Source organism: Carassius auratus, chromosome 27 (genome assembly GCF_003368295.1).
Source record: "Carassius auratus strain Wakin chromosome 27, ASM336829v1, whole genome shotgun sequence".
In the NCBI taxonomy this organism is placed as follows: domain Eukaryota; kingdom Metazoa; phylum Chordata; class Actinopteri; order Cypriniformes; family Cyprinidae; genus Carassius; species Carassius auratus.
Genome location: NC_039269.1, coordinates 5,184,256 through 5,210,687, shown reverse-complemented (window position 1 = coordinate 5,210,687; position 26,432 = coordinate 5,184,256). Strand labels below are relative to the sequence as shown.

The window sequence follows — 26,432 nt, the reverse complement described above, 5'->3', positions numbered from 1 at the left end:
TCTGTTGTGCCTTTCAACATCTACAGGATGATGGGAAACATGAACCTGTCACTGCAGAACCATTGAGTTATCACATCTCCTCAATCTACTGTAGCTGTGCTCCAGATTACTGCATTTAGCTGCACGTACAGAATTGGTTTTAGTCCTTTAAAGTTTATTTTGAGAAGTCATTATAAAGGGTTAGTTCTGAGATCTAAAGTTTCAGTGATAATCCTGTTTAAGAACGTTAGAAGATAAAAAAAATTGTTTGCTTTGGCTTCAATTATATGGAAAAAAAAACATACAATATAAGTCAAAGGGAACTGAAATATTTTTTAATCTCACCAGTGTTTCTAGATTTCAGATATTTGGAAAAACACTAGGGTAAGAGGGTTTAATTCTTGTGAGTATCTTAGAGTCAGAAAAGGGTTAATGTTCTCGTTTCCTGTTGGCTTTTAAGTGTGATCTCAGATCTGTTTCTGAAGAATAGAGAGGTTATCACTGCATGATCTTTCCAGTGAGAAGAATAGATGTTTAAAGTAATGTTATAAAGTACTTCATGAACCGCTCAAGCCAGAAGAACGGGGATGTGAACCAGATGTGGATGTGTGGGGGTTGAACACTAATGGGGTTTGTTACTAAAGCATTGCACCTTGCTAACATTAATGGAGCTGTTGCACGACTGCCTGAGTCCTGATGTTCACCTGGAAGAGGAAGATCAGTTTAACCGTAAAGAGACTGATCTTCATCAGAGCTGTGAGCAGAGTGTGGATGAGTTTCTCGGATCTGCACATCTCCTGAAGTGACTGTGTGTGTGAGGTAACCTCCTTCTGTTCTTCATGTGTGAGTGTTTGTGGCTCCGCTGCACAGATCTGAAGTCCTCTCAGATGTTATAGTCACACATCTCTCATCGCTGTAGTTCTGCACTGATGTCTGATGATCCGTGATCTCTCTCTGGTTCAGGTTGAGATCTCCTCAGGAAGCGTCTGGTGATTGAAGAAGAGCTGGTGATCGCTGTGTTCCTCTGAAGGTGAAGGCCTGACCTGTGTTTTCTGATCTTCTCTGGTTCTAGAGCAGGTGATGGACCTGCTGGGATTGATGGAGGTTCATGAACATCAGATTTAACAGATGCTTCTAATCAAAGCAGATTAGAAATTATAACTGAAGCAATCAAAACCACAGAGAGAGTGATGATGAGTGCTGTGGTGTGTCAGCAGAACATATAGTCAGGTTTTTATATGAATAAAGTAAAACGAGTCGACAGAAGAAGAATAGAGAGCTAGTGTTAGAGGATCTTATTTAGATAAAGAGGAAATCAATATAGTGAAGCGTGCAGGTGTGTGTCATGAACACCTTTAGGTTTCCTGCTCAGAAACGGAAGTAGACTGAATCCCCGGATGTTTGATGATCAGATAGCACTGGATTCAGCTCGTTTCTCTCAGAGGTGTTTGTGTTCTTCTGGAGATGTTTACTTCACGTTAACAAACAGCAATGCTTTCGTTAGTGTTTATCAATCTGTTAATAATAATCACCTGGTCGTTGTTAGTGATCTCAGGTGTATTAAACAATCTCAACAGATGCAAGTATTAATTTAGAACATGTTGACATGAATACGAATGATTTAGAGGAATTGTTGGTTCATGTAAACTAATTTAAGTGTATTGTGTGTCCTAGGTTTCACTGATCTGAGCTTGTGCAGTTTGTAAATGACAAAAAAAGGTTTGTTTCTTTTAAATAGTTTTTTTTTTTACTAAATAAAAAGTGAATGATCACACTGGTGTGCTTTAATCAGGTTTATTTTGCACAGTCACACACTTGCGGGCTACAAACATAGCTTCTACATTTCTCATTACACTGTATTAAAACCAAATACAGATTTTTTTGCACAGACTGAAGATTAATTTACTCTTAATCGCGCAAATGCATTCAAATAAATGTAATTTACTGTGCTTCCCTGTATCTGATTTAATAACCAATAAAATAACTGATGTAAATGTAGCCTATACACTGATCTATATATATATATATATATTCTATATTATAGTTCAGTGAGCCTATATTACTTCATCCCTCCAATCATTCCCTGTGACTTTGACTTCCGGCGTTTTCTGCCGAGGGTGGGGTGTGTTAATAATTTTGGTTGTGGACGATAAAAATGACGTCACGATCTGCTTTTGAAGAGATCTGGTATTTTGCTGCAGCTTGTATCTAATCCACTGCAGATCTGCGACACACATTAACATCAGAGTTAACTCAGCGCTAGGGAACCTGCATTTAATCACAAAAGATTATTTATTTTTAGTTTTGCTTTAAGTTAATTTACTGGTTATTTAACCGTTTCTTTCGTGTGTTTTTCTGAGCACAATCAAAGCGCGACACGAAAACGAAAAAGCCCTTCAAACGGTGCCTGATTACTAAGTTATGTTTTGTGCTATAAAAACACACCGTTTATGTACAGACTCGGTTGGATATGTCTAAAATGAAAGTAAACAGCTGAAAGAAACGGATGTTAGATGAGCAAGTCTTAAAGGGACAGTGCGTTACATGCTGCCGTGTCAATTAAAGAGATAGTACACCCTAAAATGTAATTCCTGTAATTGTTTATTCAATCACATATTGTCCAAAACCTATATTAACTTCCTTCTTGTGCTGAACACAAAAGAAGATATTTTGAAGAATCTGTGTAACCGAACAGTTTCAGGTCTACATTGACAAAACATACTGAAGTCCCTGTGAACCAGCAACTGTTCGGTTCTCCACCTTCTTCAAAATAACGTTTAGTTTAGCAGAAGAAGAAACAGGTTTTTATTTTCTTCACTATCTAAGTTTTTGGGTGAATAATTATTTTTATATTTGTTCATTCCATTTTTTTTTAATGCTTCTGCTAAATACACCTCTTGTACCTGAAAATAAAACACTTTATTTGTATAATAACTGTATATTTGTTCTCATATTTTTAATAACAAAGATAAAATAAAGACAAAGATATTTGTCTTTACCCGTGCACTTTGACCTAAATTTCTGCCACACTTTTTGACTCACTGTTACCTTAAAAGGCTTTATGATAAGGACATTAGTTTGGCTGTGATGCTCAGACAGCATGCCTTTTTTTTTAATAAAATTAAAACTTCTTGCTGTTTTAGAGTTAAACTGTAAGTTGTGTGTTTGAGTTTTGGGGTCAATAAAAGTAAATGCATCTTGATTCAAGACTGTTTCCATATATGTCCTAGACAACAGGACAAAAATACTGAAGAAGATCAGTTTGTGCAGGGCACAGCATACACACATATATAATGTAAACTAATAAAAATTGCATTATTTAATTAAAATTAAACATTTTCCTCAACTTTCTGTTTGATATCATGCAACTCTGACTTCTACATCTCTTCTATATTGTGAATGATAAAGATTGACATGAGTTTAGTGCTGTTTTCACTAGAATCCCTGGAGAAAGAGCATCAGAAAGCTTAGCTGAATCCTCTGTGATGGTCGTGTGTCTCAGCATCTCTGTCAGCTGTTGCTGTCGGAAACCATAATCGCTTAGCAACTCCGTCTCCATGGCAACCGCCTCCTCTTTACTGCAAAACATAAATGAGTCAAGATGGACTCTGAAAATATGATCAGAACCAAGACAAGCTAGAGAAACCTCGTTAGACACGACTGATGAGAGTCAAACTGAAACACACAGGAGACACTGGAGAGCAGTGATGGTATAAACAAGTGTTTGTGAAACACTGGTAGTGCTCCATTAAGAATGAAAGGGTTCAAATGTTTTATTACAGGAATTAATAAATCCAACAAACTTTAACTCTGTACATGTTGAAAGAAGCAAATGCAACAGGAAATGCATGATGCTGCATCTGTCTGTAACCATGGAAACACAACATCATCATCATCATTGAGAAAAAAACAAAAAACACATCAGTGACCTCGACTGATGGAAACATGATCATGATTAGTTTTAAACAGTGATGAGGTTTTCTTCATGTGCAGTTCAACCAATCAGAGCTGTGAGAACAATCTGCCTTCATTATTCTCATCATAATCCTCATTATAAACACTGATGCTCCAATAATCAGCCGCTCATAACAATCTGAGCATACTTATGATCTTCTAAACCAATTATGAGTCAATTACTTCAGAACTGCTTTCGGTACAAACAAGATAATTAAAGTGACTGCAGAAAAATATAGACACAGCAGTAATGACTTTATGAACTACTTTACTTCTAAAATCGATACTATTAGAGATAAAATTGCAACCATTCAGCCGTCAGCTACAGTATCACATCAGACAGTGCACTATAGACCCCCTGAGGAACAGTTCCACTCATTCTCTACTATAGGAGAGGAATAATTGTAAAAACTTGTTAAATCATCTAAACCAACAACATGTATGTGCATTAGCATGGTTTAAATCGTACTTATATGACCGCCATCAGTTCGTAGCAGTGAATGAAGATGTATCATATCGATCACAAGTGCAGTATGGAGTACCTCAAGGCTCAGTACTAGGGCCGCTACTCTTCACGCTTTATATGTTACCCTTGGGAGATATCATCAGGAAACATGGTGTTAGCTTTCACTGCTATGCTGATGATACTCAGCTCTATATTTCTTCACGGCCCGGTGAAACACATCAATTTAAAAAACTAATGCAATCTTTCCTTAGAAAGCCACGTTTCTAGCATTTGTAAAACTGCATTTTTCCATCTCAAAAATATATCTAAATTACGGCCTATGCTCTCAATGTCAAATGCAGAAATGTTAATCCATGCGTTTATGACTTCAAGGTTAGATTATTGTAATGCTTTATTGGGTGGTTTTTCTGCACGCTTGGTAAACAAACTACAGCTAGTCCAAAATGCAGCAGCAAGAGTTCTTACTAGAACCAGGAAGTATGATCATATTAGCCCGGTCCTGTCCACACTGCACTGGCTCCCTATCAAACATCGTATAGATTTTAAAATATTGCTTATTACTTATAAAGCCCTGAATGGTTTAGCGCCTCAGTATTTGAATGAGCTCCTTTTACATTATACTCCTCTACGTCCGGAGGTAACAGTAAACCACCTCGTCTGAGGTACTGATAGAGTTCGAGTGACCTGTGAAGACACTATAAACCTGTTTCAAAGAGAGTTAATGCGCCTCCACTGACTGTGCGCACACCTTCCCTAATACGAGTCTATATTCCATAATAACACTTCATTCAATGAAAAAGTGCATCTCCTGTCATCTCTCACACGTTTATATCTGTTTAAACGCTGTTTGATCCGTGCAGATTTCTCTCCTGATTCAGACCAGAACACTTTTTCACTGGAGTTAGTGTTATTAGGGATTATAGACTCATCTTAATGCTGGATGTGTTTCAGGTTTTGTCTTCTCCAGATGTTCACTGATGGACTGGAGTGCTGTGGATTATTGGGATGTTTTTATCAGACTCTCATTCTGACGGCACCCATTCACTGCAGAGCATCCATTGCATGACATTTCTTTTCTCCATGTTAAGATGAATCCTCATCATTTCTGTGCTGAACTCTGAGTCTGAAATGTGTCTAGTCTCTCTTCATACAATGACTGAATAACTCACACAGCATCGTTCATACACTTCTCCAATTTAATAAAAAAAATATCCTGATGATTTTGAAGCAGACACAAAGAAATACAATGAGTTTAAAAACAGTTATTAGAAAGAGCGGCGGCTGATCTGAGAAACTACTGAAACAACATTTATACAAACCAAGGCTATTCCAAATCAATATAATGACAAAGATTATAAGATTGTTAAATGTGGCATATAAATACTCAAACTTTACAAAATTTAATAAATGTATCTGTTAAAACTACGGAGGAAAAGAGGCTAATACCTTTAAAAGAAAAGTGTTTGTACAGAGACGTGCAAGAAGAAAACAAACGTGTTCTGAGACGTGTGTAAAGACATCAGCGCACAGAGAGAGATCACACATCAGATCCAGAGCTGCTGGTCATGTGACTTCCTGTTCCTGCGGTCTCACACACCTCTGTTCTGTGGCTCAATCACAGGAAAACATGTCCACATTCACTCCAAAATAATGATAAATCATATTCCCTGTCATGAAAGTGAGGCCTAATAAAATTATTTTTTTGCAGTGATGTTATTTTCATAAACACATTTGTGCAAAAACTGCTGTTTCTCTCATTACTGTAAGCACATAAATACTGTGAAGATTTATTTAAACCAGCATAAATTGAAAGTAGTACAAAACTTTAAGAATGCATAATTCAAATAAAAATCAACAAAATTAAGATTACATTAATGAGAATGAAGGGGTTAAATGTGTCATGAACAATGACCAAGCAAAAAAAAAAAAAAATCCTGAACCGGGCTGAATTTTCTCTGAGAGTGAAATCTGTTTTGTTTTGAGGTGAATCTGAGTCGAGATGAGAGTTGGTCAGTCTGAGGATGGGAACACTGAACGACTCGTTACTGCTGCTAACCAGCACAGCTCAACAGTGAGGAGCGATGTGTGACCTCTGACCCCTGTCTGTCCTCGCTCTGAACACAGCCAATCAAACACAACCGAAGAAGATGAACCATGAACAACTCAATAAGTTAAAATCTGAACAATAAAACAGAGGAGTCTGCAGGTGAAAGGAAGCGGAGTCTCGCTCGTCCCATGAGTGTGTGTGTGTCTGTGTCTGTGTGTGTGAGTGTGTGTGTTTAAAGCAGGCTGGCCAGGCTGGTGGTGGGTCCATTCTGAGCCTGAATCTGCACAGGAGGAGGGCCTTCAGTCCACTGAAACACACAGAAAACCTCGTCACACATCTTCATTGACATCATTCACATTATCTCTCATGTAAGAATGGGTTACGAGAGATTCCTGTCATCAAACAAAAACACAAGCTGTCAGTGCTGATGTTTGTTATTAGTTTAATCCAAAACAAACGGACAGAGATTTCTGAACTTTCCATTCTCAGGTAATGTGTGTGTGTGTGTGTGTGTGTGTGAGAGAGAGAGCATGTGTGTAAGTGCGCGTGTGACCTTCAAACTGGCTGTTATTAAGCCTCTCATCAAAAAAACACAACTTGACCCCAAACAACTAGTTAAAGAGCTAGTAAGATGAAAGTTCTAAGCTTCCTATCACTGTTTATAAGTCCTGTACAACAGGTTTAAATCCATCCAAGGTTATAAAACATTGTCATTTTGTCAAAGTTTCATTTTAAAATTACCTCAATTCTCAGAGATCCCCAAACGGTTCGCGTGAAGCTGTTCAAAAGATTCAGTTTCCTTAAACCCCACCTTTCGGTAGCATACTGTGTTCTGATTGGTCAACTAACATAGGTTTGATTGGTTGTTCCGCACACACCTCCACGGTAAACTATGCGTTAGCATCTGTTTGGGGTGAATTATGTCTTATTCCTCTCATCGCGAAGCAAACAGTAAAATAAAAAACTTGAACAGTCTCACTGCTTTTTCTTCTGTGTGCGTGTATTCAAGCAGCGCGCTTCAGTTTGAATCTGAATAGAGCGTTCAGCGCGGGGGCGTGGTCACATTAGATATAATGAAGGGAGACGTGAAAAACAGACATCGCGTAGTTTTCATATGGATTACTTTATCACAGAATAACTGTTTTCAGCACGTGTTTGGTTTTAAAGTAGACATGTCAAGCTTTCTATAGATATCTCTCTCATGTCTCTTTGTTGAGTATTCACGGAGTTACACTTTATTTTAATGACGTGTTTGTACATGAAGATCAGCGCAGAGAAAGACTGCAGACAGCACACCTTGTTTGTTATCTATTATCTATAAGTGCACAAAGTTATGTCTGTATCCAAAAAAATAGTAGACCCTTTACAGATTTGATTGATGTATTGCTCTTATCCGTACGATTAAAACTGAAAGTGTAATTTAAGTTATTTTCGGGGTTATCAAGGTAAAATGACTCATAACACACTGTCTCCTCGACATGATGCTATCACACCAACCAGAGCATCTGTGTGTGGGGTGGGGCAGGTCCGTTTCTCCACAGACGGTAGGCGGAGATTAGTGAAAGTGAAGTGACATTCAGCCAAGTGTGGTGAACCATACTCAGAATTTGTGGTCTGCATTTAACCCATCCGAAATGCACACACACAGAGCAGTGAACACACACACACACTGTGAGCACACACCCGGAGCAGTGGGCAGCCATTTATGCTGCGGCGCCCGGGGAGCAGTTGGGGGTTCAATGCCTTGCTCAAGGGCACCTAAGTCGTGGTATTGAAGGTGGAGAGAGAACTGTACATGCACTCCCCCCACCCACAATTCCGTCCGGCCCGAGACTAGAACCCACAACCCTTCGATTGGAGTCCTACCATCTAACCATTAGGCCACGACTTCCCAATACTAAGATAAATATCTTAGTATATTTATAATAAGATTATTATAAAGTGTTCCTAGTGACGTACATAGAGATGGGCAAAAGATTTGAAATCTATAACTCTCTATTAGTTTTATTGGATCTTAGTGCTGCGTTTGACACAATTGACCACAGCATTCTTTTGCATAGACTTGAACACTTTGTTGGCATCAGTGGAAGTGCATTAGCATGTTTTAAATTGTACTTATATGACCACCATCAGTTCGTAGCAGTGAATGAAGATGTATCATATCGATCACAAGTGCAGTATGGAGTACCTCAAGGCTCAGTTCTAGGGCCACTACTCTTCACGCTTTATATGTTACCCTTGGGAGATATCATCAGGAAACATGGTGTTAGCTTTCACTGTTATGCTGATGATACTCAGCTCTATATTTCCTCGCAGCCCGGTGAAACACACCAATTTGAAAAACGAATGGAATGCATAGTCGATATAAAAAATTGGATGACAAGTAATTTCTTACTACTAAATTCAGAAAATGTGTGTGTGTGTGTGTCTGTGTGTGTGTGTGTGTGTGAGTGTGTGTGTGTGTGTGTGAGCGTACGCTGATGAGGTTGTGCTCCGGCAGGCTGCAGGCGGCGATGTGATCCTGCAGGAGCTGCTGGGAGAAGTTCTGGTGCATCTGCGCTGCTTCATGTGCGTCCATCGAGTTCCCACAGGCCTTGTTCAGATCTGGACAGAGACACATGATGTGAACATCTCACATTATATCACAGTTTATTCACTAGGGCTGAGTCAAAAATATTGATATCTTGATTCTAATCTATGCTTATTTTCAGGGAAGGACTCTTAAATCCCAGGAACGGATCAGTCGAGCCTGTTTTCAGTTAAAGCACAGAACACTGAAGATCATTTCCTTTCAATAAATCAGATTTCAGATTGTGTTCGTAGTTTCGCAGTATTTAAACTATAAATGCAGGTTATATGAGACGACAGGTGAACTTTAATACTAGTTTTAGCACAAACTAAACACCACGAAACTTCACAATCCTGTCTCTTTTTTTAGGTGAACTATCCTTTTTGCAAACATATCAATATTGTTGTTATTGTTATATAATCATACTGTCATATATTCACATAATAATTGTGCAGGACAAAAAATTAAATATTTACATTATATATACACAAACAAGATTTTTCCAAATCATGCAGCCCGTATATTATAGATGCACAAGAGACTCTGTGTGTGTGCATGTGTTTGTGTGTGTGTGTGTGTGTGTGTGTGTGCTGCTGAACTGACCCTTGAGCAGAGCGGATGACCAGAGCTGCACAGACATGTCTGGGATCTTACTGGCCAGCTGCATCGCTGGAACCACCATGTTGTTACTCTCCTGAACACAGACACACAGAATGACTGACAGCGCTTCTACAGGACGCTCCGGCGTGTGTGTGTGTGTGTGTGTGTGTGAGCTTTACTCTGTGGTTCCCCAGCACGTAGAATATGTGTCCCAGCAGCACCAGAGAGCAGGCCGTCAGACGATTCAGATCCTCCGCATTCGACATCTTCAGCGTCTCGCGCAGGAAACGCCTGCAAACACACACACACACACACACACACACACACGATCATCAATAATCACACACACGATCATCAATAATCACACACACGATCATCAATAATCACACACACGATCATCAATAATCACACACACGATCATCAATAATCACACACACACACACGATCATCAGCATCACTGACACACACACATACACAGACAGACAAACACACACACACACCCACACTCTAAGAGAGACACACACACACACACACGATCATCAGCATCACTGACAGACACACACACACACACAAACACACACTCTCTCTCACACACACACACAGGTCTGAGAACAGGAAGAGGAAACGCACTTGGCCTCGTTGTAGCGTCCCTGGAAGAAGGACAGAAGTCCTCTGATGTAGAAGGCAGCGGCGCGCAGACAGTGAGAACTAGAGACAGCAGAAACACCGAACAATCAAACCTGCAGCACAACAGCTTCATACAGCAGAGCCATTCTAAACCGCTTCACACGAACAAACAAGTGTCAGTTCATGAGTCTCGTGATTCATTACTGAATCAATCCCAGTGATTCAGTGAATCAGCTGTATGAATGAATCAGTTGAACAAACGATTCACTGAGACAGACACACTCCCATCTACTGGTGCTTTAGTTTCATATTTTCTTTCGGTTTAAAATAAATCAATTCTTATTTATTTTAAAAGCCATTTATTATATGTGTTTATGCTGAATCATAATATTTCCTTCCAAAACTACTTTATGGTAATGTGTTTTGTTGGGAATTTCTCAATCAAAATTGCTCTGGGATTAATTAATCGTCACACTGTGTGATTACTTTGATTAAAATCTGTAATCACTTGACAGCACTATTATATATATATATATATATATACATGTGTGTGTGTATATGTATACACACACACACACACACCTTGATTATTTCAGCTTCCTAACAGCATCAGGAGAATCTGAATTGTTCTGAATCTTTAGTTTTTGGAGTTATGTTCTTAATAGATTCATTCATCTGTTATGAATCTTCTGCTAAAGTGACAATTTCACTCTGTGTGTGTGTGTGTGTGTCTCTCTCTCTTAGTGTGTGTGTGTGTGTTTCTCTTAGTGTGTGTGTGTAGGCCTGTCACGATAACAAATTTTGCTGGTTGATAAATTGTTCAAGAAATGATGGCGATAAACGATGATATCGTCCTTTTAACACTAAGAATATAATAATAATGGCATAATAACGCAGGTAAATCTTTTCAAAAGATCAATAAACTTTTATTTTATTATATTCTATTCAGAGCAAGAAATACTAACATGTTGACTTTGTGTGGCTTAAAATTAATTTATTTAGTATGTTATATGTGTCCACACCACTTCGAGTTAAAAACATCTCAGCCGTTGTTTCTGAAAAATGGGGTGCACCCAAACTGAGATTTCCTTGTTACCTGACGGGGAAGTTCTGGTCTGGGTTTATCCTCTCCAGCAGGTTGTAGAGCTGCACAGATGAAGAACACTGAGTCTCTGAGGATTACTGATGAGGATTATTAATGTGTTTCATGATGACTGACCTCCTGATGTCTGTTCCCCTCTCTGATGTACACACTCGCCAGGTTAGTGACGATGAACGTCCACAGCTCCTGATGGGAGGTGAGCTGCGCACACACACACACACACACACACACACACACACAGGTATGAGCTCGGCTCGGTCTCGTCTGTAAGATCAGTGTGTGTTTGCGTGTCTCACCCGTAGCGCTGTCGTGAACTGGGCCTCAGCGTTGTCCATACAGTTAACAGAGATACAGTACAAGCCCTGAACACACACACACACACACACACATGACATGAGCACACGAGCCCTCCACTTAATCACTGATCCACTGACTCACTGATCTACTGACTCATCATTTTAAAAGCCATATTAATTTCATCAAAACATACTGGCCAAATTGTGTTGCTCTAAAAACAATCACAGCAAACCAAATTTTGTCTTTAAATTCTTATGAATCACATGATGAGAAAACGTGTAATTGAGTTGTTCCCTGTCAGCTGGTGTCAGCTGTGTGCTGCAGCAGAGAGGACTGATGTAGTGGAGTCTGGTCTCACCAGCAGTGTGTGGAGCTGAGCCGCGTGATTGGAGAAGAGCCGTGGAGACTGCTGACAGAGCTGACACACCTGAGAGATCTGACACACACACACACACCTGTTACACACCACCACCACCACCGCAGCATCAGCATCACAGCGCTCCATCAAACACACACACACACACACACCTCCTGCAGCGCCGTGGCCTTGTGTCCCGTCACCAGACGACACATGATGATGTGCTCCAGCAGAATGACTTGAAACGAGGAAAGGATGGGGCTGCAGTCCAACACTGAGAAACACACACACATCAGAGCATCAGTTATCTCACACACACACACACACACACGAGTCTCTGTGGCGTGACGTGACTCACTCTTCAGCTTCTCCAGCTGCATGAGGGCTTTATCAGTGTATTTCTGAGCTTTCTCCAGATACCCAGCCTGCATCGAGTGCATGACCGTCACCTGAAACACACACACACACACACACACACACACACACAGCTCCAGTCAGAGATGGTTAAGGACGCACAGAACGGTGCTCTGAAGCAGTGTGACGTGGGACAGGACGACGCTCACCAGGTAGACCAGGACACACATGTGCTCTTTGGGCAGCCAGTGGAAGAGATCGGCCGAGTTACTGGGCAGGATCTCATCATCGTGGAGCGTGGAGATGGTCTGGATGCACTGCTGCAGCTGCTTCAGACACGGCTTGACGCTCTTCACCTGCACACACACACACACACGAGCTGGTCAGCTCACACACACATCACACTCACGAGCTCCTAACAGACAGGTGTGTGTGTGTGTGTCTCACCTGTCCGGCGTCCAGGTAATGTGTGACCTGCAGCACCAGGAAGAAGACGCGCAGAGACTCCTTCTGGATGGGGTTTCCCTGCCAGGTCTCCACGATCTGTCCACAGAGAGTCAGGAGCGGATGAACCTCCTGCAGCTTACGCTCCATCAGCAGCAGCTGCACACACAAGAGCAGGGTCACACACTGCGAAGATCAGGGTCAGACAACCCTTCACAAAGCCTGGTGTTCTCCCTCAATCAGAAGAACACGAGTCCTGTCCGAATCTGAGCAGATCACCATCATCTGCTCCACTCTCAGTCTCTTCAGATCTCACAGAAGCAGTGCAGACATGAGCGCAGGTTTCTGCTCTTACAGCGTCCAAGGAGACACTAATCAACGACTGACTGAGTGGGAAAAGATTATTTTGTGACAAAAAAAATATAGAACTTTTGTAGAAAAAAGAACTTGTCCACTCTTTCACAGACCGATTCGTTTAAATACTGATGTCCTTTTGTTATTTTGATCATTAAAAGACATTAAAGCTGATACAAATATATATAGTTTGAAAGTTATTTGTGAAACACAGGAGTTTTGAACAGATCCCTGACCTGTATTTGGAAAGAATGCCTCATCTTTAGCATGAAATCCTGAAAACTCTGGGCGTTCATTCTTGGGTTTACTCTTTATAAAAACAACTCAAGCCTCTTTCAGCAGACGTAAAAACTCCAATTCAACCAATTCAATATGCCTATAATATAACATTTTATTGCAATTATTCATTATAAGATCAAGATTTCTGTGATATGATGAAATAAAAACATTAAAATAAGAACTGTATTGAAATAGTATTGTAATATAAACCTGTGTCCCTGCAGCACAGAAGCAGTCATCAGGAGAAATACACAAAAATACACTGCATGAGTCACAATTATACATTTCTCTTTTATGACAAAAATCATTAGGATATTAAGAAAAGATCATGTTCCATGAAGATATTTAGTATATCTCCTACTATAAATGTTATCAAAACTCCATGTTTGATTAGTAATATGCATTGCTAGGAACTTCATTTGAACAACTTTAAAGAAGATTTTCTCAATATTTAGATGTTTTTGCTCCCTCAGATTCCAGATTTTCTAATATTGTCTTCTCCTCACAAACCAGACATCACTGAGAGAGTTTTGAGATGATGTATGTTGTCCCTCGTGACTGGTTGTGTGCTCCAGGGTCATACACAGGTAATACACTGATTGAGGAGGTTACTCACCATGCCTTTGCTCAACAGGAAGAGAGCTCTGTGAAGCAGACGACAGTAACATCAGTGTGAGGTAATCACTCAGACACCACAGGAACACACTGATGTGAAGACATGAGAGAGATACCTGGTGTATTCAGAGCCCACCACTCTGGCGTACTCCGCTCCGACCCCCAGAAGATCACACGCTGACACCAGGTCCTTCTCCAGAGTGTGCAGTTGCTGCAGCAGAACATCCCCATCACCATCACCATTATCATCTTCATCAGCATCATCATCACCATTATCATCTTCATCAGCATCATCATCACTATTATCATCTTCATCATCACCATCACCATCATCACAGACTGACTCGAGTCTGACTCTTATTCAAGAATTCAGCATGAATGTGCTGTGGACTGTAACGATGCACTAACAAGTGAGTGTCTCTGTCTCTGTCTGTGTGTGTGTGAGAGAGTCTCTGTCTCTGTGGTGTGTGTGTGTGTGTGTGTGTGTGTGAGACGCACCGCGAGCTGGAAGAGCAGTCTGCAGTGCCAGTAGGGGGTCTGCTGTGAGATCTGGATGGCCTTTCGTAGCAGTGGTTTCGCCGAATCAACCAGGTTCTTCAGAAGAGAAGAGAACTTCTTCAACACAAATAACACACAGACTACACAACTGATGCGTTTATACACACACTGATCAGTGTTAGCGGAATCTAAATGTGCTTTAGAAATAAACCTAATACAAAAAATAACAAGGTAGATGAGTATTCAAAACTGATTTTAATTCCCTGTATATTAATAACAGCTCCCTGATGCCTGCAGTTTATTTACAGTATAATAAAACAATATTTGCCAGAGAAAGCACTGAAATATAATTTCCCTTCCATCTGGTATTTATTCCCTTTAGAGGTTCCGTAGAACACGTAAAATCCTTTCCGAAAACTGATTCAGGAACATCCCTAACGGAAAGTGTAACATATCTTTGATCTATTAGTAAGTTAATAGTAAACACTGATTTCTTGAGTCAGGACTATCAAAGTACAGGTGCGTTCGACATCAAGAGTGCACAACATTTTTTTGATAAAAAAACATGAATAGATTTGTGGTCCCAAGAATCAAATCGTGAGGAACCAGAAGATTCCCACACACACCTGATATATTTTCTTGAAGAATCAGCATCTTTTCCATCTTTCCCTGACCCTCTAACTCTAGCACACTCTATTCTAATTCTATTCTTTATAACTTTTGTCAGTCTATAGCTCTTTATATCTGAGAGTGAAGCAGTGCAGTGTTGTGAAGACTCACCTGCTGACAGTAGAGCTCCGACAGGAGACTCGCCGCCTCGAACTTCACATCCTCAAACTGAGCTATCTGCACATCTGAGCTGAGGAAAACTCAATAAAACACTTGATCATCACTTATCATCCATTCATTTACCGCACAGCTGATCACAACCTCAACTCAAATCAGGATCAAGTGTGACATTTGCTTAAAGGATACCTGCTGTGAAATGAACCACTGAAAGAGAGAGAAAGAGAAGCAGAAGTCATTTTTTTGTATTTTATATAATGTCACAAAACAAATACAGAAGAAAGAGGGAAAACACGACAGACTCATTATATACGCTTATAAAACACGGAAACATCATCAATAGCACATTCCACCAGTACAAGAATTATACAATAATAATAGTAGCGTGAAACCGGGACTGCGGCCTAGACTCTCCGCTGAAGCCTCGGTCTTTCCTGCGCGCTCTCACCGCTTTCTCGAGGTGCGTGCGGGCCAGCTCGCTGTTCTTCGTGTGGTGATAGAGCACCGAGCCGAGCTGCAGGTGCGTGCGGGCCTCCACTCTCTGCGGGGGCTTGAACTGGAAGACGGCCTGGAGGCAGTGCACACACAAGCGGATTTTTGGAGGACTGGAGGTTCGGAAATGTTCGGCGAAACCGAGAAGAGCGAGATACCAGGAGTCCGGGGCCTCCGTGCCTGCCGCCATCATCACCACAACAACAACAATACGAGAGCGCGGTTGATCTCGCGAGACTTCCGCGGCCCTGCCCTGAACGAGAGCTGGGGGGAATCTCGCGAGAGGACGATTTCGGTGTTTGTTGCTAGATTTAGCAACTTGTTTTTTCAGAAAGCACCCAGCAATAAATGTAGATATTTTAAAAATATATTTTTCAACTTTTAGCTACTTTTTGAAAAGTGACTCAAATGATAAAAAGGCATACATTTTCCACAGAATGAACATCGAAGAGATGAGCATCACATCAGCTGTCCACACATCACACAGGACTCGAACTCTTCTTCATTTATCATACACCTTAGTTAGTTTCTACTTATAATTTCTAATCAGTTATTATCGGTTGATCTGATCTCAAACTCGATCTTATATATCCCTACATCTATATTTTAAAAAAAATGTGTAATTTATAATACAGGTAAAATGCTTGATAAAATCCCTTCATATTAACACTTATGGACTTTCTTTAGAATGTAGTTTATGTTGCTATAACCTGATTAAAACCAATTGTTAACAGTGTGTAATTTTACTAGTTATTTAGTAGATACAGGAAACGTAATAGTAAAAAATTACAATTGTTTTTTTGTTTTATTTTATAAGCTTTATGCATTTAGCTGACGCTTTTATCCAAAGCGGCTTACATTGCATTCAGGCTAACAATTTTTTCCTAACGTGTTCCCTGGGATGATATTAAATGTTTATATTATTTTTACAAACTAATTTGAATGAACATATTTTAAATGATATTCTTTGCTAAGATTCGATCATCACTCAATGACGTCACAACATCATTTAGCATCAATGCGACCTGCCTTCAGCATCTTTACCAGGACATGAGTTGCCTGCCTTTTCTGTAGTTTACAACGTTTTCTTTGAGGCTTCTACACATTAAGAGAAAGAATTTCAATATATTGCTTAAAACTCTACACAGAAAATGTTTATGTATTGTAACATTAAGACATTAATCGTTGTTGTTCCTGTGTGCCTCTTCTAGAAGCTTTTGGAACCGATTAAATATTTCTTGTTAAAGCATACAACAATAAAGAGCTTTCAGATTCAAACTATTTTACACGTTTATCCTCCATGGAATATCTACTTTAAAAACCCAGATCACTTCACAAACTGAGATGGACTTCTTCCAGCGAATACACACACACACAGAGAGAGAGAGAGCGTCTGAGAGCACAGCCTTTTATTGATCTCACAGAGTCAGTGACAGACGCTGGAGTCAGTTTAATTACAGCTTAGACCATGGGGATTGGTTTATAATATCTGTGCTCATCAACGGGTAAAACACACATAAAACCTGCACTGATGCTAATATTATACTGCGCTGCTGACTCTATCAGGGGCTTTTACAGTTTTGAATAAATGTAAAAAAAAAAAAATCAGCATCTAAAGAAACAAACAGAAACATGTGAGGGGCTTATTAAAATGTACTCGGGTGAATTATTTTTCTATTTTCTGAAATGAACACATCATAATTCAAGCTGTTATGAGAAAAAGAAAAGAAAAGAAAGGTGTGTCTAGAGGAGGTGCTGCGGCGTCAGTAGTATGGCCTTCTGGGATTGTTCTGTGCAGAAACACAAGACACATGTTAGTAAAACTACAGGCTTCTCTACATCTGCACATGACACCGATGCGTTCTGGATCACAGACTAATCAAACAGATTCATGGAACTGCATCGCTGCAATGGCTGATGGGTAATGAGTGTGTGAGTCTCACCAGAGGGTTGGGTCTGAAGCGATATGCAAGCATCATCCTCTTACGGAAAGCATCATACTCATCATCACTCTTCGAGAGTTCAGCGGGTCTGTCCACACCGAAGCCTGCGCCGTCCACCGCCGTGGAGCCTCTGCACACACACACACACACACACACACACGCACGCACGCACACACACACACGCACGCACGCACGCACACACACACACACACACACACACTCAGCACTAGGGTGGTCAAAATGGCTGAACAACTAAATGATAATTGATACCATCATTATTGTAAATATATTAAGAGTTTAAAAGTTTAAAAGGCATAATTCGAGGCCACAAGAGGGCACCAAGCAAAATATTACTAATAAACTTATTCAGAGCAATGAACTAACAAGTGTGTGAGTGAGAGAATGAGTGTGTGTGTGCGAGAGACAGTGAGAGAGTGAGTGTGAGCGAGTGAGAGCGAGAGAGAGTGTCTCTTCACCTGCTGACAGGGTTCTTGATGCCCTGTCCATCTGAGCCGAGTCCATCTCCCTCCTTCCAGCCCATCTTCATCAGCATCTTGAAGCCGATGTTCTCCACCGTCAGCTTGAACTCTTTGTACTCGGAGTAATCTGGGTCTCTGCCCTCCTGCACGTCACAGACAGGAAATACACGTCTCATTTAGCAGATGCAGAACTGCAAGTATGACTGTTTTCAAACAGGTTCTGTGGGTGTCAGGTCACTTGACGTGATCAGTCTCACCTTCAGAGCTTTGAAAGTCTCCATGAACTTCTCCAGCTCATCCGGAGGCAGGAAGTCACCAATGAAGTGCTTCCCTTTGCCCATCTCCGTCAGCTGCTCCGCCCACTCTGTGACACACACACACACACACACACACACACACACATCACGTCACGTGTGTGTCATATAAACCCTCACATGGTTCCCTGTTTGACCTCTGACCTCGGGTCTTCTCCATCTCCATGTGTCTGAGCCGATGCTCCCAGGTTCCGTCGTCAGGATCCAGCTCCTCGTCGCTGTCGTACTCGTGCTGGTGGTTCTTGATGGCCTTCTCCCACAGCAGCTGCATGTCCTGCATCGCACGCTTGTGCTTCATGATCATGTCGAACATCTCCTGCATCTGATGCGCACACACACACACACACACACACTCATGTTAAGTGCTGTATTACTCTAGGAGGGGGGTATTGATGTGATTTTATCGATGATGATAATTAAGAGTGTTATTGTCCTCGGGTCAGGGACCTAGTAACATTGCAGGGTTCAGTCCCGGGACGAGCGCTGTGTGAACAAAAGCCAGATCTAATGCCGTAAAGAGTGTGTCGTAGTGATGATTCATGTTATCGCGCGACTCTTTTACCGGCTGTTTTGAAACATATGTGCAAACTGTAATGAAGCAGAGATCAGTTAGTTCCTCACTTTCCGCGCTGACGCAGAGATCGTTCGCTTGCTTCAGTGAAAGTATAACGTGCCTAGCGTCTCGACTCTTACATTACACGTCACGCGCTGATGTCACGTGTCGTTACGGGATCTTCACGGGGTGTGTGTGAAAGTGCAGAATCCAGCGACACATTACCTGTGTATTCCCAGAAGCGCAGTGTGAAAGGGGCTTCAGAGACACAGAACAGTGCCGCCGCTGTGTTTGGGATTATTTTTGTTGGAGAAATAGAGCCAAAACTGACTATATGATGTCTAAAACAGAAGATTCTTAACTTCTTGTTTATTGAACTGTTGTAAAAAATATATATATTATATTATAATATTTGTAATCATGGAAATTTTGGAAAATGAAATGGCACTCTTCTTGTCAAATTGATTATATGAAGTGGAATAATTATATAAATTTACTGGCCCCATGTCTTGAATTTGTGATCATATTAAACGTATTTTAAAAGACTATTAATCTACATGAATCTGACCTGATGATTGTTTATTCTGTCACTAATGTTTCTGATCTGATCTATGAGACTGTAAGGCATGAATATATTATGATATTATAAACACTGACATTAGGATTTTATGCTGCTTTAAAACAATGTGTACTGTGAAAAATAATAAATCAAATAAAATAAAAATATAAATCAAATTTACTTTAAATTTTTATTGAAAGTATATTTGCTTCTAAGAGAGTTTAGGGGGTTTATGGGTAATGTGTGTGTGCTCGTACTTCCTGTTGTTCTTTGAGTTGTTTCTTCTGATCGTCTGACAGCTCCGTCACACCCACCAGACCCACCGGCTTCCCCTTCTTATATCCCAGACTGCTCAGCTCCTGATCTACACACACACACACACACACACACACACAGAGTACAGATGCTGTCAGGTTATGCATAAAGATTTAAGAGAGTATGATTCTGTTTCTGTCATTGTGTCTGTGTGCGTGTGTGTGTGAGCGTGTCTGGAAGTGTGTGTGTATCTGTGTGACCGTGTGTCTGTGAGTGAGTGTGTGTGTGTGTGTGTGTGTGAGCGAGCGTGTGTGAGTGTGTGTGTGAGCGAGCGTGTGTGAGTGTGTGTGTGTGTGAGCGAGCGTGTGTGAGTGTGAGTGTGTGTGTGAGTGCGTGTGAGTGTGTGTGTGAGCGAGAGTGTGTGTGTGTGTGTGTGTGTGAGTGTGAGTCTGTGTGTGAGCGAGCGAGCGTGTGTGTGTGTGTGTGTGTGTACCGGTCAGTGCAGGCGTGCTGGATGCGGCCGCTGGAGCAGTAGGGCTGATGACTGTCGGTGTGGGCAGCTCCACTTTATCATCTTCGGCTCCCCAGCGGCTCTTCCTCTTCCTCTTGGCAGCGGTGTGTGTGTGTGTGTGTTCCTGTGAGTCGTTCTGAACAGACGTCTGCGACTCAGTGCTGCTCTTATCCTGACGCAGCTCGTCCACTTTAGCCTTATAGAAGCGATGAGCCGCGCTCTGATAGTCGTACAGGAAACTGAGACAGAGCAACAAAACAAGCTTCTGTTCATCACTGCCTCCATATCCTGGTGTGTTTAAGGCTTTTCATCTCCATGTTAAATATATTGTGGGAGTTTGACACAGGTGAGCGGCTCAGGCCCTCGTGGAGCGGTGTGTTTGTGTTTGTGCTGCACAGACGGTCTGGTCTGATTACAGCTCCTTCCAGAGCATCTCACCTGAAGGCAGGATTGTCTCGGTTGTGTTGAGCAGCCATGATCTCCACCTCTGGGCCGCCGTCCGCCACGAAGCGCGCCAGTTTCTCCGCCACCTTCCTGGTGCTGTCGTCCACTGAGGAGGAGACTTTAAGCAGTCTATCAGAACCAGCAGCTCAAACTAAACAAGCTCCATTATGAGTGAGTGTACTGCAGCAGAGAGAGAGCTGGATGGGGTTTGAGAAGAGCACAGGGACGTCTGACGACACACACACACACACTCGGGGAAACACACGGACACACACACACACACACACTCGGGGAAACACATGGACACACACACACACACACTCGGGGAAACACACGGACACACACACACACTCGGGAAACACACACACACACACACACACACACACACTCGGGGGAAACACACGGACACACACACACACACACACTCGGGGAAACACACGGACACACACACACACACTCGGGGAAACACACGGACACACACACACACACTCGGGGAAACACACGGACACACGGACATGGACACACACACACACACACACACTCGGGGGAAACACACGGACACACACACACACACACACGGAGACACACTGATAACAGTTTGTGCGGGGCAGCGTTCACTGAACGGAGCACACATATGTACTCTACACACATGTGAATAATTAAAGCACAATTATTAAACCTGCCTCACATATTCACTGGATTAGTAGCACTTGTGAATTCACAGTAGCATTATGTTTATGATGATTAAACGGTCTGATAATGTGTGTCATGGATTCTCGACGCAGGTCAAGTGAAACAGAGTTTATTCTCTAAACGGATACAGTGATATAATGGAGGAATGTCTGCATCTCTCACCATCGGTCTGCAGCGACGCGTCTCGTCTGATCTCTGCCACTCTCTTCCTGTAGTACAGATGCTCCTTACTGCTCTTCTCAAACAAGAACCTGTGCAGGACAGAGTCAGAGCTGGACCGTCTGGACACAACACAACACAAGCAGCTACGAGAGACACCAGGAACTCACGAGAAGACCGGATCCTCTCTGTAGTCCTCCATGGCCTTCCTCTCCAGCTCTGAGCCGCCTTCAGCGACGAACGAGGCCATCTTATCGATGACCAGACGCAGATCTCCGTCCTCTGGGGGGGAAACTTTAAGCAGGCTATGAGAACGCCAGCATAACGCAAACACAGCACATGTCTGATCATCTGACGGACATACAGTCACACGATGAGCCGAGTGAGCAGCGGACCGACAGCAAGACACTAAACCTGAGCCTTTCTGCTCTTTCTTCAGCTCTGAGCTGCACTACGACTGCTCCAGGAACACATCTCAGTCTCTGAGCTTCTATAGTTCATTCAATTCAAGTCAAACTTTCTGCAAACCTGTTTGATCAAAAGAGTGGTTCGTCTGCCCTTTCTAAACAAGACATGTCTGCTGAAATAATAACAGAAGAAATGATTCTCAGGTCAGTATACACACACCTCTCCATCTTCAGGCAAAGATTTATCAGTTATATTTTCAAAACAGTTTTAATTGAGATGCCTGTTTAGCCTCAGTCACAGCTAAACAGAAGCTTTCTTCTGTATTACGAAGCATATTTGATTGAAACCAATGATCAGAAAAGAATCAAAGCAGGGCGGGACTTGTAGCTCATTGATTGGATGTTGAGATGTGGGCGTGGCTCTCAAAGGTGTATGTAGAATGAGCGAGAGCTGCAGGGGCGGAGCTTAAGAGACTAAACGATTGGAGAAATCCTGCATACATCACCAGAGAGAAGATCTGTTAAACATCACAAGCTCACAACATAAAAAAAAAAATAAAAGGACTGTTTACAATAAGATCTATAACATGCCTTTAGAATATTTCCACTTCACGCTGATTTAATAAACTAATTAATGTGGGTCTGCTCCTCACAAAACTCATCATGTGACTTCAGAAGGCAGTAGTTATGAATATTTATGGTGTTGTTGGAGATTCATAGCATCAATAACAATCCACGTCCCTCACATGTAAAAGAGCAGCGAGAACATGCCGCTAAACGTCTCTTTTCATGAGTGACTGATGGGTGAACTAGTCCTTTAGTTAGTCATGTTAACTCAACCAGAGGAAGGTCTTTAGATGAATGCTCCCAGGTCAAAACGTGGAGTGTGATACCTTTGACCTCCAGAAAGTCTGCATCATCGTCCTCCTCATCTTCATCATCGGGGGAGCTGAACACACTGGGGCGGGCCGCGGGCAGCGCTGGCTTCTTGGACGGGGCGTAGTTCTTGATCTGATTGATCATGCTGCTGACCCCCAGACCTGGACGCTTCCCAATCAGAACGCTCCTCTTCTGAGCCTGACCTCCGGCTGTGGGCGGGCTCTGAGCACTGGGGGCGGAGCCAGTGGATCCTACAGGAAATGACATCAGCACAAGAGCTTCACGACAGTCCAAACACAGCAGATCTAATGCTGCATCAGCACAAGGCTGTAATACAGTTGAGGTCAAAAGTTTACACCCCCCCCCCCCTACGGAAGATTAAGATTTGAGATGATGTAGAAATTAAGATTTCAACATCTGTCTGAGATACAACTATTAGAAAATCTGGAATCTGAGGGAGCAAAAACATCTAAATATTGAGAAAATCATCGTTTGTATCAGCTGGCTCATAAAACCTTTCATATTCATCATATTCTGTGCAGTGAATCAATTGACAACCTAATCTTATTAAACGCTTTCATTGGTGAAATGGAGCCAAAGCAGGCAGTATTTGTCTAAAATGTAACCGTATATTAACTTCTTGTTTACTGAAATGTAAAACAAACATCCCCTTGCAATCACACAGATGAACAGATGAGCTGAACTATATCAAACAGAAATGAGTCAAAGCAAACACGAGAGAGAGAACACAAACCTTCATCAGCGCTGGATTTCTCTCGCTGCATCTTCAGGAACTGCTGCAGGAAACTGCCATCGTTCACAAACTTATTAGATGAGGATGAGGAGAAGGAGGACGAGGAAGAGGAGGATGAGGAGGAGGATGAGGAAGATGCTTCTGAGGGAGGAGAACTGACACACACACACACACACACACAGAGAGAGAGATCAACACACGGATCAGCTGTGTTCTGCTGTACTGATGATCAGAGCCGTGCATCACCTGCTGGACTGGTTCTGGTTCAGGTTCTGGTTCTGGTTCAGGTTCTGGATGGGCTTCTGCTTCTTCAGAGCCTGCTCTTTCAGTCTGGCCTCGATCTCTCTCTTCTTCTGAGCAATCAGCTCCTCCTGTCTCATGATCACATTCAGTTTACTCTTCTGATGAGTCTTCCAGCCGCCACGACCTGAAACACACACACATACACATTTATCTCACGATACTCTCATCTCATAGACCTCCAGGGTTAGGGGTGCACTTTATTTTACAGCCCACTTACTTTAGAAAGTGCTGTAATACAAGGACACTACATGGGTTAGAGTTAGTATCTAGTTACTGTGACCAGAAGAAGGACATGGAGAGTGTGTAGATGTAAAATAAAGCGTTAGTGTGCTTTCATTGTGTTCATATCAGGTGAATGATACTTTGTGTCATAACTCTAAACAAATCCTTACAGAAAATAAAACACGAGAGTTAACCAGAAACATGATTCGGTTGACTCAGGAACGACTCAAAAAATTATGAACTAGTTGATTATTTCAATATTTCAACCTCACGAGTATAAAAACACTCATGCTCTGCTGAATCTGACGAAACCGGTCAACAATAATATATAACGCAAAAATGAAGCCTAAGTTAGTCACATTATTTACATGACAATTACAACAGTGATTTCGATGTTTTCCTGAGATTTATGATCATATTTATAAACGTAATTAATACATTCAGTTTCAATTTAGTTCAGCTTTATTGACATGACAATTGAAGAACACTTGCGTTTCTGCTAAACAAAAGATGAAAAGAAACTAAAATATAGATTTTCAAGTAAATACAGAGGCATATCAGAATCATTCAGCATGAAACACAGAATCTAGCGCTCTGATATCGTGTTTTAGATGTCACACATCGCTAATAAAACTGTTGTTTTGGTTTGTGAGGGTTAGCACTGAAGCGGCTAATCGATCAGAACAATCCAAACAAACATCATCTCAACAAACTGAGTCAAAGAACGAGTCAGACACGCAAACAAACGCACATATGTGAGAGAAAAGCAGTGTTTGTGAGGATATTTTAGTGTGGAATGATGTTTTTACCTGCATCGCTAGACTCCATCGCGCTGAGTGCTGTAGAGCAGCTGCTTCTTCTTCTGTGGTCTGCAGAGCGGATGGAGAATTACACCGCAGCGCGAATATCGCCCTCTGCCGGCTGCCCGCTGCGCATGCGCGTCTCACTGCAGAAACTGCGCACGCTTCTTTTTACTTTATTCAGCAACATTAACTTTAGTACTACATACTGTAGAAAATTCTTCAGTTATTTGTTTGTATTGTCAGTGCTGCTTCTAGATTATTTGATGTTAACATGAAGTTTCGGGGTCAGGTGACACAAACAGACGCACACACACTATCTCTCACACACAGACACACACAAACACTACGGCAGAGATGATGGCGATTATTGTAGGACTGCAGTGGGTTGAGGAAGTAAAACCAGACAGAGTGGTGTGTTGTGTTGACTCTGTAGCAGCTCTTTATAGTATTCAAAATATGAAATCTAATAGAGAAGATCTAATGCTAGAAATTCAACAAAGTTTATTTAGATTACAGAGACTACGGATAGATGTAAGATTCTGCTGGGTACCTGGCCACACAGGTGTACAAGGGAATGAGGGAGCAGACAATATAGCAAAAAAATCAACTAAGATGAACAATGTCATAAATATACCTCTTGGAAAAGGAGAAGCTAAGGCGATAATTAAAAAAAGAAATGTTAAAGAAATGGCAGGATAGGTGGGATGTGGATAAAAGTGGAAGGAAATATTACAGCTTGCAAAAATCTATTAATGCTCAGGGTGTGAATAGAAGTAACAGAAGAGAGGAGAGTGTTTTAACCAGGCTAAGGTTTGATCACACAGGGTTAAATAAAACACTGTTTTTAATGGGCAAAAGTCCATCAGATGAATGTTTGGAATGTAGGTCCAAGGAAGATGTAGAACATGTATTGCTATATTGTAAGAAATGAGAGTATGAGGCTAAAACAAAAGATAAGTCAGACAGGAAGGAAGTGGTGTAAAGGATACACAGAAAGCAGTTATACAATATCTAAAAAATATAGGGATATACAATAGGATATAGAATTTTTTTTTTTTTTTTTATTTGATATAAAGTAGTACCAATGGATATTGCTCATGTTACATACTCTGATACAGTAGGTGGCGTATCATACAAGTGATTCCCAGGATGCTCTGGAGACAGCAGATGTGGAAGTGTTCCAGGGACTTGATGTGGGGGCTGTAAGTAACCCATGCTTCACAGCTGTAGAGGAGGGTGGTGATGCAGACTGCTTGGTAGATGCATATTTTTGTGTTGAGATGAAGGTTCTGGTTCTGAAAAACCCGCCGCCGGAGTCTCCCAAAGGCAGCTG

At 41.6% G+C, this 26,432-nt stretch overlaps 2 protein-coding genes across 4 annotated transcripts; both read right to left on the bottom strand.

The window, feature by feature from the left end:
- Positions 1–5,574: 5,574 nt before the first annotated feature.
- Positions 5,575–16,050, bottom strand: LOC113045170 (MAU2 chromatid cohesion factor homolog). Of its 2 annotated transcripts, none has more exons than XM_026205369.1 (19): positions 15,778–16,050; positions 15,519–15,536; positions 15,324–15,389; positions 14,544–14,660; positions 14,162–14,256; positions 14,047–14,074; positions 12,801–12,956; positions 12,563–12,709; positions 12,358–12,448; positions 12,170–12,273; positions 12,000–12,077; positions 11,641–11,706; positions 11,462–11,545; positions 11,339–11,388; positions 10,246–10,323; positions 9,795–9,906; positions 9,619–9,709; positions 8,923–9,050; positions 5,575–6,753 (listed from the first exon to the last, which is right to left on the bottom strand). In XM_026205369.1, exons 1-19 carry the CDS (start codon positions 16,012–16,014, stop codon positions 6,679–6,681), a joined length of 1,821 nt encoding a protein of 606 aa, XP_026061154.1. In that variant the 5' UTR covers positions 16,015–16,050; the 3' UTR covers positions 5,575–6,678. The 2 variants fall into 2 exon arrangements, with proteins under 2 accessions (XP_026061154.1, XP_026061155.1); XM_026205370.1 differs by having other exon boundaries at positions 14,544–14,639; positions 15,778–16,049.
- Positions 16,051–17,208: 1,158 nt separating this feature from the next.
- Positions 17,209–25,253, bottom strand: LOC113045169 (SURP and G-patch domain-containing protein 1-like). 2 transcript variants are annotated; one of them, XM_026205367.1, is made up of 14 exons: positions 25,106–25,253; positions 24,018–24,198; positions 23,772–23,926; positions 23,032–23,268; positions 21,902–22,025; positions 21,735–21,823; positions 20,874–20,997; positions 20,418–20,674; positions 19,927–20,033; positions 18,702–18,879; positions 18,501–18,607; positions 18,241–18,386; positions 17,765–17,894; positions 17,209–17,611 (listed from the first exon to the last, which is right to left on the bottom strand). In XM_026205367.1, exons 1-14 carry the CDS (start codon positions 25,122–25,124, stop codon positions 17,585–17,587), a joined length of 1,881 nt encoding a protein of 626 aa, XP_026061152.1. In that variant the 5' UTR covers positions 25,125–25,253; the 3' UTR covers positions 17,209–17,584. The 2 variants fall into 2 exon arrangements, with proteins under 2 accessions (XP_026061152.1, XP_026061153.1); XM_026205368.1 differs by having other exon boundaries at positions 20,874–20,985.
- Positions 25,254–26,432: the final 1,179 nt, after the last annotated feature.

Coding starts and splice junctions, on each gene's coding strand:
- LOC113045170 (XM_026205369.1), bottom strand. CDS start 16,014: ATGATGGCGGCAGGCACGGAGGCCCCGGACTCCTGGTATCTCGCTCTT. Junction 11,707..11,999: donor CTCAGCTCCACACACTGCTG/GTGAGACCAGAC, acceptor GTGTGTGTTCAG/GGCTTGTACTGTATCTCTGT. Junction 10,324..11,338: donor GACCAGAACTTCCCCGTCAG/GTAACAAGGAAA, acceptor TGCTGTCTCTAG/TTCTCACTGTCTGCGCGCCG.
- LOC113045169 (XM_026205367.1), bottom strand. Junction 20,998..21,734: donor CGCGTCGCTGCAGACCGATG/GTGAGAGATGCA, acceptor GACTGCTTAAAG/TCTCCTCCTCAGTGGACGAC. Junction 18,387..18,500: donor AGACTTTCAAAGCTCTGAAG/GTGAGACTGATC, acceptor TGTGACGTGCAG/GAGGGCAGAGACCCAGATTA.